This window comes from Natator depressus, chromosome 1 (genome assembly GCF_965152275.1).
Source record: "Natator depressus isolate rNatDep1 chromosome 1, rNatDep2.hap1, whole genome shotgun sequence".
Lineage (NCBI taxonomy): Eukaryota > Metazoa > Chordata > Testudines > Cheloniidae > Natator > Natator depressus.
The window spans coordinates 261,018,726-261,031,091 of NC_134234.1; the positions used below are offsets into that span (position 1 = coordinate 261,018,726).

The window sequence follows — 12,366 nt, forward strand, 5'->3', positions numbered from 1 at the left end:
ATAGTTGTTTGACTATAATTAGTAAGCCCTGACCAATAACACATTTTTTAATATATTTTACAACTTGTGCAGATTGAAAAAGAATTTCCATCAGAGGGCAACAGAGGATACGACGGGGAAAAGGCGGCATATTTCTCAGTTTTTGTGAACCCCTTCTGATCATTTCCATCCATGCTTTCAATGTGTGTTGTCAAAAAATGTGCGTAGACAGTAGCAATTTCAAAGTATTTTCCTCAGTTTTTATGCAGAAACTCAAATCTTCCGAGCATAAAACAATTATTTATGACTATGAAGAAGAGGAATGAGTCCTGGAAAGGGGAAAGGAGTCTGGTTTTCTGAGTGATTATTTCTGCAGTCATTCAAATGACGTCATCCTTTTGAATGTAGTGTAAAAAGAACAGCAACAATAAAAATACCTTCAAATGGGGGAAGGGGGAGAAAAAAATACGGATGTAGCGTATGAGGGCATGACTCTACTTATCATATTCATCCAGTGTACTCTTTGGAAAATGGTCGCGAAGGATGGTTTGTCAAAAAATCTGATTGGTCAGATTTTGCCGCAGATTACAAATCACTGAAAACCAAAGGAGTATTTTCCAAAGAAAATAGCCACAAATAGGAAGCACTGTTATCTGAATACCCTCCAGATAGAAAAACTACAATAATAGAAAATACAAGAGAAAGTGCAGTTTGAAATAGACTCTTATGTCAAGCAATTCAGAGACCGACCGACATTGGCACAAATGTGGGATTCAGCAGAGGTAGGAATTAATAGAGGTAGAAATAGATGTGTCTCGGTATAAAATATAATTGAAATATAATTCGAAAATTTGTGGAGGATAAATGGAGCAGTATACAGACAATGGTGAGTGCAGGCGGAAAGGAAAAAGAAAGAAAAGGGGGGGGTCAATAAGCTGCCTCTAAATCGAACAGCATAAAGAGAGCGGCGAGCAGAAGAAGGAAGGAATGGACAATAAACTAGGCCTCGCCCCTTTTCAGTACCAGTTTTCAGTCAGGTCGGCCACCCAGCAATATAAAGAGAGGACAGGTTCCTAAGCGTGCAGAGCGTGTTTTGTTACTGGTAATAATATGTCTGGCCGGGGCAAAGGCGGTAAGGGGCTCGGAAAAGGAGGTGCTAAGCGCCATCGGAAGGTACTTCGTGATAACATCCAAGGTATTACCAAACCGGCTATTCGTCGTTTGGCTCGTCGTGGCGGTGTCAAGCGTATTTCTGGGTTGATCTATGAAGAGACTCGTGGCGTCCTCAAAGTTTTTCTCGAAAACGTGATCCGCGATGCTGTTACTTATACCGAGCATGCGAAGCGGAAGACTGTGACAGCTATGGACGTGGTTTATGCTTTAAAACGGCAGGGTCGCACTCTGTACGGATTCGGGGGCTAAGCCTCTCTTTTGACTTAAGTTTAAAACCAAATAGCAAGAAACACAAAGGCTCTTTTAAGAGCCACCCATATTTTCGCAATAAGAGTTGTATTGCTAAATAGTCTTCTGAAAGTATAATGTATTATATTTCTGTTAGACGGGTTTTGTATTGTCTTAGTGTTCTTGCTTGATAAAACATGCAGTGGAAATGAAATAGAAAATCATGGAAGTTCTTTTACTGTGGCGTTGGTGACTAAGCATTTGTATTAAGAGACCATTTAGCCAGACAATCTGTTCCTTTTAGCACAAGTCTGATAGCCAGCTTTCTCGCTAATAAGCAGAACACTGGTTTTCCCGGTAGAGGAAAACATAATGAAAAATGATGAAAAAGTGTAAAAAAAAAATCAGTCTATTGAAAACCTTTACTCTGTTTTCAGTTTAATTTAAAATCTTAGTTATGAAACTCTTTTAATATCTCCCCTTTCCCCCATCTGTATTACTTAGAGATTTCTGAATCTATGTTGGTGAGTTCAGTTGGATAAAAGTATTTCTTACCCAAAGTCATGTCACTGGCTCAAAGCCAGTCTCATTCATATCAAAATGCTCTATCCACTTAGCCTGAAACAATATATCATCTTCAGCTTGATATAAAATAGGTACCTGGCATGAGCAGAGGCAAGCTGTTACATTAAATCACCGGTCACTAGTCATTTCCATTTTCCTGTTTCTTTAGTGACTGAGAACCTAAGCTAGTATAATCTTTTATAGCTTTGAAAGTCACAATACAATATCTTGCATTACGTTTGGCCTCCAAAACTGTGAAGAGTGCAGGCCTGACGTTTCAGCTCACGACTACGTTCATGGTTGCCACCAACTTTCTTTTGGCATCCTCATGGTAGGAGACCGTATCCCCCAGCTAGGCTTTCAGTATAAACTGAGTTGCTGTAAAAGTTCCTTAAACAGAAGCAAAAACATTTTAATCCAGACCCTAAATTATTTTATATTCTCAGAAGAAAACTACATTTGTTTGCTGGTGCTGGAGTCTATATTTGAAACAAGCAAAAAAACCTATTATTCCGCCTACTATAAATTTTACATATAAAAGCAGCCGTGGTTGTGTTCACCAGCTCCTTTTACACACTTTGGAAAACCGGAAATGCTGAAACTTAAAATACACAAAAACCTACTTTGGCTAGTTTGTTATTGCATTATTTAATTCTTAATTTGAAACGTGTTCAGATGCGTTTTAATGGATTACATCTTTTTTATTGAGTTGGTGGCTCAAAATACTTTCTGGAGTAAGAAAGCATGTGGTTGGAGGCGGCCTCGGTAGCATCAGACACAGTCTCTTTAGCTAGTTTCCCCGGCCACAGCAGCAGCCTGGATCTCCCCGAAAAAGGTAATCGTAACTGAGGGCTTTGCTGCTCTAGCTACAAATTAGTATTGTCGAGATACCCTTAATACTCATACCAGTGGCTAATATTCTTTTGAGACTGAGAGTTACAGAAATCAATTTGGAAGTTGCATTTTCCTAATTAGGTAACTGGGATTAGTGCGGGAGACAAGCATTGTCTCTTTATACACTCCACGGTTAGGAGACTACGCGGGAAAAGGCACAACTTTGCAGCGTGAGGGATGGAAGATGTCTGTTGCCGTGGCACAGCGGCTTCAGTCTCCAAGTGACAAAAGCCAGGACAGTCAGAGAAGCAAAGCTGTTGGTGAGTTATAGGCAAAACCCCCTTTTGCATGGGGGAGGTGGCTAAACCCTTTCGTAAATTTGAAAAGCCCGCGCTGTGCAAGAATTGGTGGGTGATAAACCCTTTTGTACGTTTGAAAACGTCGCGCTGCGCAAGGAGTGCCCAATCCCAACCTGTCCTATTTTACCAGTTAACGGAGCTACCTAAACGCCCCTGCAGTCTGTCTCAGGGAGTGGTTTTGAATACGCATTCCTCCCCAAACTGTTCCCCAGGGTTTCCTGTTTGATTTACAGACAGATTGGCCATCCGTTTGGAGACCGTTATTCTCCTAGATCTGACCACAAATAACCTGCAAGAGACGTGTGTGGGACTTGAGAGGTGTAGAGATAAATACTGACTGTTCCTGGTAAAAATCATGCAGTGGAAAATGGATGACTATGAATTAAATCTAAACAAACACACAATTCAAAAGCTGAAAGCGATCTACACTGACCACAATTTAATTCAGTGTTCATGGGAGGGGAAAATGCCACTGCTTTTGTTTGAACATAGTTCCTGTTTGAAAAATAAGGGGAATATCCTGGTCCCACTGATGTGTATGAAAGCTTTGCCATTGATTTTTATAAGATAAGGATTTCATTGTTTTCTGTCACCCTGTTTCCTATTGGATCTTAAAACATAAATAAATCCTTACTTTGACCTTGCAGGTGGCTCTTAGAAGAGTTTTTGGATTGGTTTTGGACTGATTTTAGCTTGATATATCTTCTTGGTCGCAAGGGAGTGTCCTACCTACCTTCAGGCCATGCTTTTGCCCAATAAAACAGAGAGCCACAAGGCCAAGAACAAGTAAAATAACCAACGATCAAACTAAAATCAGGTTGGCTCAAAACAGTGGATTAAATTTGTGACAGTGTAGATTGCTTTTAGCTTTTAAATTGTGTGTGTGTGTGTGTGTGTGTTTAGATTTAATGCCTTACAGACCTCCTTGTCATTATGTATAAAGAGTTGTAGATAGCGGGGGATGATAATCCTATTTTCCACTGAATGCATCCGATGAGGTGAGCTGTAGCGCACGAAGGCTTATGCTCATATAAATTTGTTAGTCTCTAAGGTGCCACAAGTACTCCTTTTCTTCTTGCTGTCCCAAGCAGTACTGTCTACTAAGCAGCTCAAGAATTTCAGTGATCAGATATTCCAGAACCATGGCCATATGGACCAGAGCTCTAGTCCAGCCCCCATCTGCTCAGAATAATTGACCTTCCAGAGCAGACAGTGCACACACATGGGAGGACTCTTTAAAGACGGTAATCTCTGTGCTATTCACACCAAGAGGGTTACCGTTATGCCAAGGATGCTGAGGCTGGAGCATCTGGAGTGAGAAGGCTTAAAAGCTACACCACCAAATTTTCATACTTAATAACTACGCTGGAGGACAACACAAAAACTCTCCTAAGAGCCATTACATTCACACTGGATAAAGCTATAACACAGTGGTTCTCAAACTTTTGTGCTGGCGACCCCTTTCATATAGCAAGCCTCTGAGTGAGACCCCCCCCCCTTTATAAGTTAAAAACACCTTTTATATATATTTAACACCATTATAAATACTGGAGGCAAAGAGGGGTTTGGGGTGGAGGCAGACAGCTCGTGACCCCCATTCAATAACCTCACGACCCCTTGAGGGGTCCTGACCCCCAGTTTGAGAATCCTTACACTACATCTGCCCTTCTAATATCAAGAATACTGTGTACTTGATTTATATAAAATTGTCCTGGCAAAATATAAAACCAATAAAATGCTCTTAGTATCTTAAAATCACCTTTGGTGTGGGAGAACCTAGGCAGCCTTTTAGATGTCTTGATTTAATCACTAATACTACTTAGGGTATGTCTATACTACAAAATTAGGTCGAATTTATAGAAGTCGGTTTTTTAGAAATTGTTTTTATATATTCAAGTGTGTGTGTCCCCACAGAAAATGCTCTAAGTGCATTAAGTGCATTAACTCGGCGGAGTGCTTCCACAGTACTGAGGCAAGCATCGACTTCCGGAGTGTTGCACTGTGGGTAGCTATCCCACTGTTCCCGCAGTCTCCGCTGCCCATTGGAATTCTGGGTTGAAATCCCGATGCCTGATGGGGCTAAAACATTGTCGTGGGTGGTTCTGGGTACATATTGTCAGGCCCCCGTTCCCTCCCTCCCTCCATGAAAGCAGCAGTAGACAATCGTTTTGCTCCTTTTTTCCTGAGTTACCTGTGCAGACGCCATCCCACGGCAAGCATGGAGCCCACTCAGGTAACCGTCACCGTATGTCTCCTGGGTGCTGGCAGATGTGGTACTGCATTGCTACACAGCAGCAGCAACCCATTGCCTTGTGGCAGCAGACGGTACAGTAGGACTGGTAGCCGTCATCATCATGTCCGAGGTGCTCCTGGCCACGTCGGCCAGGAGCGCCTGGGCAGAAATGGGTGCAGGGACTACATTAGAAGTGACTTGACCAGGTCATTCTCTTTAGTCCTGCAGTCAGTCCTATTGAACCATCTTATGGTGAGCAGCAAGGCGATACGGATTGCTAGCAGTCCTATTGTACCATCTTCTGCCGAGCAGCCATGAGAGGTGGATGGCATGCAGTCCTTCTGCACTGTCTCCTGCCAGCCAAAGATGTAAAAGATAGATGGAGTGGATGAAAACAAGAAATAGACCAGATTTGTTTTGTACTCATTTGCTTTCCCTCCCCCACCCCGTCTAGGGGACTCATTCCTCTAGGTCACACTGCAGTCACTCACAGAGAAGGTGCAGGGAGGTAAATCTAGCCATGTATCAATCAGAGACCAGACCAACCTGCTTGTTCCAATAAGAACAATTACTTAGGTGCACCATTTCTTATTGGAACCCTCCATGAAGTCCTGCCTGAAATACTCCTTGATGTAAAGCCACCCCCTTTGTTGATTTTAATTCCCTGTAAGCCAACCCTGTAAGCCATGTTGTCAGTCGCCCTCCCTCCGCCAGAGCAATGGCAGACAATCGTTCCGCGCCTTTTTTCTGTGTGGACGCCATACCAAGGCAAGCATGGAGGCCGCTCAGCTCACTTTGGCAATTAGGAGCACATTAAACACCACACGCGTTATCCAGCAGTATATGCAGCACCAGAACCTGGAAGAGCGATACCGGGCGAGGAGGCGACGTCAGCGCGGTCACGTGAGTGATCAGGACATGGACACAGATTTCTCTCAAAGCATGGGCCCTGCCAATGCATGCATCATGGTGCTAATGGGTCAGGTTCATGCGGTGGAACACCGACTCTGGGCTCGGGAAACAAGCAGACTGGTGGGACCGCATAGTGTTGCAGGTCTGGGACGATTCCCAGTGGCTGCGAAACTTTCGAATGCGTAAGGGCACTTTCATGGAACTTTGTGACTTGCTTTCCCCTGCCCTGAAGTGCATGAATACCAAGATGAGAGCAGCCCTCACAGTTGAGAAGCGAGCGGCGATAGCCCTGTGGAAGCTTGCAACGCCAGACAGCTACTGGTCAGTTGGGAATCAATTTGGAGTGGGCAAATCTACTGTGGGGGCTGCTGTGATGCAAGTAGCCCACGCAATCAAAGATCTGCTGATATCAAGGGTAGTGACCCTGGGAAATGTGCAGGTCATATTGGATGGCTTTGCTGCAATGGGATTCCCTAACTGTGGTGGGGCCATAGACGGAACCCATATCCCTATCTTGGCACCGGAGCACCAAGCCGGCAAGTACATAAACCGCAAGGGGTACTTTTCAAGAGTGCTGCAAGTTCTGGTGGATCACAAGGGACGTTTCACCAACATCAACGTGGGATGGCCGGGAAAGGTACATGACACTCGCGTCTTCAGGAACTCTGGTCTGTTTCAAAAGCTGCAGGAAGGAACTTTATTCCCAGACCAGAAAATAACTGTTGGGGATGTTGAAATGCCTATAGTTATACTTGGGGACCCAGCCTACCCCTTAATGCCATGGCTCATGAAGCCTTACACAGGCAGCCTGAATAGTAGTCAGGAGCTGTTCAACTACAGGCTGAGCAAGTGCAGAATGGTGGTAGAATGTGCATTTGGACGTTTAAAGGCGCGCTGGCGCAGTTTACTGACTCGCTTAGACCTCAGCGAAACCAATATTCCCACTGTTATTACTGCTTGCTGTGCGCTCCACAATATCTGTGAGAGTAAGGGGGAGACGTTTATGGCAGGGTGGGAGGTTGAGGCAAATTGCCTGGCTGCTGGTTATGCGCAGCCAGACACCAGGGCGGTTAGAAGAGCACAGGAGGGCGCGGTGCCCATCAGAGAAGCTTTGAAAGCCAGTTTCATGACTGGCCAGGCTACGGTGTGAAAGTTCTGTTTGTTTCTCCATGATGAAACCCACCGCCCCTTGGTTCACTCTACTTTCCTGTAAGCTAACCACCCTCCTCTCCTCCCTTCGATCACCACTTGCAGAGGCAATAAAGTCATTGTTGCTTCACATTCATGCATTCTTTATTCATTCATCACACAAATAGGGGGATGACTACCAAGGTAGCCCAGGAGGGGTGGTGGAGGAGGGAAGGAAAATGCCACACAGCACTTTAAAAGTTTACAACTTTAAAATTTATTGAATGCCAGCCTTCTGTTTTTTGGGCAATCCTCTGTGGTGGAGTGGCTGGTTGGCTGGAGGCCCCCTCACCGCATTCTTGGGCATCTGGGTGAGGAGGCTATGGAACTTGGGGAGGAGGGTGGTTGGTTACACAGGGGCTGTAGTGGCAGTCTGTGCTCCAGCTGCCTTTGCTGCAGCTCAACCATACACTAGAGCATATTGGTTTGATCCTCCAGCAGACTCAGCATTGAATCCTGCCTCCTCTCATCACGCTGCCACCTCATTTGAGCTTCAGCCCTCTCTTCAGCCCGCCACTTACTCTCTTCAGCCCGCCACCTCTCCTCCCGGTCATTTTGTGCTTTTCTGCACTCTGACATTATTCGCCTCCACGCATTCGTCTAGTGCTCTGTCAGTGTGGGAGGACAGCATGAGCTCAGAGAACATTTCATCACGAGTGCGTTTTTTTTTTTTTTTTTTTTTTCTAATCTTCACTAGCCTCTGGGAAGGAGAAGATCCTGTGATCATTGAAACACATGCAGCTGGTGGAGGAAAAAAAAAAAGGGACAGCGGTATTTAAAAAGACACATTTTATAAAACAAAGGCTACATTCCTTCAGGGTAAACCTTGCTGTTAACATTACATACATAGCACATGTGCTTTCGTTACAAGGTCGCATTTTGCCTCCCCCCATCGCGTGGCTAGCCCCTCACCCCTCCCCGTGGCTAACAGCAGGGAACATTTCTGTTCAGCCAAACATTTCTGTTCAGGCAAACAGCCCAGCAGGAACGGGCACCTCCGAATGTCCCCTTAAGAAAAGCACCCTATTTCAACCAGGTGACCATGAAAGATATCACTCTCCTGAGTATAACACAGAGAGTTAAAGAACGGATGTTGTTTGAATGCCAACAAACACACACTGCAACACTTTGTTCTACAATGATTCCCGAGTATGTGCTACTGGCCTGGTGTGGTAAAGCGTCCTACCATGGACGCAATAAGGCTGCCCTTCCCAGAAACCTTTTGCAAAGGCTTTGGGAGTACATCCAGGAGAGCCGCGAATGCCAGGGCAAAGTAATCCTTTCACATGCTTGCTTTTAAACCATGTATAGTATTTTAAAAGCTGCACTCACCGGAGGTCCCTTCTCTACCTGCCAGGTCCAGGAGGCAGCCTTGGGTGGGTTCGGGGGGTACTGGCTCCAGGTCCAGGGTGAGAAACAGTTCCTGGCTGTCGGGAAAACTGGTTTCTCCGCTTGCTTGCTGTGAGCTATCTACAACCTTGTCATCATCATCATCATCTTCGTCCCCAAAACCTGCTTCCTTGTTGCCTCCATCTCCATTGAAGGAATCAAACAACCCGGCTGGGGTAGTGGTGGCTGAACCCCCTAAAATGGCATGCAGCTCATCATAGAAGGGGCATGTTTGGGGCTCTGACCCGGAGTGGCCATTCGCCTCTCTGGTTTTCTGGTAGGCTTGCCTCAGCTCCTTCAATTTCATGCGGCACTGCTTCGGGTCCCTGTTATGGCCTCTGTCCTTCATGCCCTGGGAGATTTTGACAAATGTTTTGGCATTTCGAAAACTGGAACGGAGTTCTGATAGCACGGATTCCTCTCCCCGTACACCGATCAGATCTCGTACCTCCCGTTTGGTCCATGCTGGAGCTCTTTTGCGATTCTGGGACTCCAACATGGTCACCTCTGCTGATGAGCTCTGCATGGTCACTTGCAACTTGCCACACTGGCCAAACAGGAAATGAGATTTAAAAGTTCGCAGTTCTTTTCCTGTGTACCTGGCCAGTGCAACTGAGTTGAGAGTGCTGTCCAGAGCGGTCACAATGGAGCACTCTGGGATAGCTCCCGGAGGCCAATACCATTGAATTGTGTCCACAGTACCCCAAATTCAATCCGGCAAGGCCGATTTAAGCGCTAATCCACTTGTCAGGGGTGGAGTAAGGAAATCGATTTTAAGAGCCCTTTAAATCAAAAAAAGGGCTTCATTGTGTGGACAGGTGCAGGTTTACATCGATTTAACACTGCTAAATTCAACCTAAAGTCCTAGTGTAGACCAGGGCTCAAAGTAGCAGCCAACACGGTGTGCACGCTTTTATTTATAAGCATAGGTCATAAACCAAATAAGGGGGAAGAACACCTTTAATCAATGTTTCCGTGAGAAGCTTGTTGCGGGAACGTTAAATACAGGTGGTCAAGCATGCAATCAACATAGTTTCGATATCTCATATAACGTAATTTATGCGTATCAAAATGTCTTTTAGGCAGGGTGCTTTGAAATTTGATGAGTGTCTTGCACTAAATGGAACGTTTAAAATGAGTTATGTTCCTGCGTTACAGACGGAGGGTCCTAAAAGTAACCCTCTCTTTTTAGTTGAGCCACAAAAACGAGAGAATAATAGTTCCCGCCCCACTATTAATGCAAATTAGCGGACTGCTTTTCTTGGTTAACTATTGGCTGTTAGACATACAAACTTTCACATCCGACCTCACCATTGGTTAAAGGTAGATCCTCATCCCCAAGGCACTTTGACAGATCTGTGAATATTTTAGCCTATCATAAGCCGTTTTATTGTAAAAAGAGAAGAGATATAAAAGCAATGTGTGAAAACGTTATTCTCCCCCCCCACACACACCCACACTTTTTTTTTTGAGTGAGGCGCATTTAATAGTTTTTGCGTCATAACGTCAGGCCGAGGCAAGCAGGGAGGTAAAGTACGGGCTCTTGGGCTGCAGTTTCCAGCGGGCCGTGTATACCGTCTGCTTCAGAAAGGTCGCTATGCGGAGCGGGTAGGTGCCAGAGTCCCGGTCTATGTGGCTGCAGTGCTGGAGTATCTCACCGCTGAGATTCTCCAGTTGGCTGGGAATGCTGCTCGGGACAAGAAAGCCAGACTCATTCCCCGCCATTGGCAGCTCGCCATCCGTAAAGACGAGGAGTTTAACAAGCAAGAGCTGAAATTATCTGACTTTCTGAGACAAGTGAAACAACTACAAAAGAAATTTTATTTATTCCCGGTTTATCTCTGGAAACAGTAATTCAGAAGTATCATAAGAGTGGGGAATGGATTAGAATCTATATGAAAAGTATATTATAGCAAAAGGGTAATGACAACGAGCAGCGTTCCCCTACCCACTGCTTGGATGCCGATTTAAAAGAATGTAGAGTTCAAAATACCCCACAAATCTGACTGGAAAACAAATAGATTTCCTGGGGGGAATAATTTTGTAGCCCTTAATCTTCTCAAGGAGGGGCAGTGTGAGTTCATATAGATTCTAATCCATCCCTCCCCCTCTTATGATACTGTTAAATTACTGTTAAAGAAAATAAAAGTGCGGGTTTTTCAAACTAACTACGGCTCTAATCCCTATTCCTGCTCCTTCCAGGTCAGAAAAGAGACTTTTGTCTATAGATCACTAAAAATTTAGCATTTCAGACTGTTTTTCTCCGAGAGCGCGGGACTAAAGCTGATATGGAGCAGGTAGGATAAGAAAGGTACTAAGAAATACGCTTTCCCAGAGCCGTGTATCTGTCCTCTTCTGTTGCCATCTGAGAAGGGAATTTCTGCCCTTCAAGAGAGACACGGTTAGGTTATTAAGTAAGTGATCCCGACATTTCAGCTTCTTTTGGGAAGGGATGGGTGGCTCTTAAAAGAGCCGTTGGGTTTGTTTGGCTGAGACGATTCCTTTCCTCTTTAATCAGTTTCACTTCTTGGGGGCCGCCTTCGCTACTTTAAGTTTACTCGGCTTGACAAACTTGGCCTTCACCGCTTTGGCTTTACTAGGGCTCTTAGGTACTTTCGTGGGCTTAGAGGCTGTAAGCTTTTTGGGGCTCTTGGCCGCTTTCTTGGCTGCGGCACCTGCTGGTTTCTTGGTTTTTTTCGGGCTCTTTTTCACGGCCGCAGCCTTTTTTGGTTTCTTGGAGGCGCTGGCGGGTTTCTTGGCAGTTGGTTTTTTCTTCGGCGTCTTTTCCTTGGTCACATCAGGCTTTTTGCTGAGTTTGAAGGAGCCGGATGCGCCGGTGCCTTTGGTCTGCACCAAGGTTCCCTTGCTCACCAGGCTCTTTAGTCCCAGCTTGATGCGGCTTTTGTTTTTCTCCACATCGTACCCTCCGGCGGCCAGAGCCTTCTTAAGAGCGGCCAAGGAGAGCCCTTTGCGCTCCTTGGAAGCGGACACCGCCTTGGTGATCAGCTCGGTCACGCTGGGACCCGAGGGTTTGTGAGCTTTGGTGCCTCCTTCTGCCTTCTTCGGTTTTTTGGCGAGGGATTTCTCCCCAGGAGCAGTGACATGGGGAGAGGCAATAGGTGCCGTTTCTAACATACTGGCAGAGTATCTGACAGTCTGGGACAGAAACAATCTGTAGCAGATCAGCTGCCTGGTATTTTTAGAGATGAACTGAGGTCTTATTGGTGAGTTAAAGAGCCCGCCCAATTTCATTGCAAAAGGCCTCGCAGTTCAATTTGTGTTTCTTTGTAATTAAAAAATTCATTTTTTACATAATATCTGCTACCAAATCGCTCAGTTTCTTAGCTGGGTAAAGAGGAAACAAGGTATTTTTAGTCTACAGAGTTTTCAGTTGTAGAATATAAAGATGAATTAAAGAAGAGCCCATAAACTCTGGAACCTGAAGCTAGAGAGACCTGGGGAGAGGGTAACTTGTTTATGCTTACAAATGAAAATTGTACAGTTGTC

General features: G+C 45.2%; 2 protein-coding genes across 2 annotated transcripts; one reads left to right on the top strand and one right to left on the bottom strand.

Moving 5' to 3' along the window:
- The first annotated feature begins 472 nt into the window (after positions 1-472).
- Positions 473-1,853, top strand: LOC141986234 (histone H4). Its single transcript, XM_074950522.1, has one exon. The coding sequence runs from the start codon at positions 1,090-1,092 to the stop codon at positions 1,399-1,401; it is 312 nt and encodes a 103-aa protein (XP_074806623.1). The 5' UTR covers positions 473-1,089; the 3' UTR covers positions 1,402-1,853.
- Positions 1,854-11,379: 9,526 nt separating this feature from the next.
- Positions 11,380-11,994, bottom strand: LOC141986241 (histone H1.01-like). Its single transcript, XM_074950532.1, has one exon. The coding sequence runs from the start codon at positions 11,992-11,994 to the stop codon at positions 11,380-11,382; it is 615 nt and encodes a 204-aa protein (XP_074806633.1).
- Positions 11,995-12,366: the final 372 nt, after the last annotated feature.

Excerpts from the sequence above, each read along its gene's own strand:
- LOC141986234 (XM_074950522.1), top strand. The coding sequence starts at position 1,090 with ATGTCTGGCCGGGGCAAAGGCGGTAAGGGGCTCGGAAAAGGAGGTGCT.
- LOC141986241 (XM_074950532.1), bottom strand. The coding sequence starts at position 11,994 with ATGTTAGAAACGGCACCTATTGCCTCTCCCCATGTCACTGCTCCTGGG.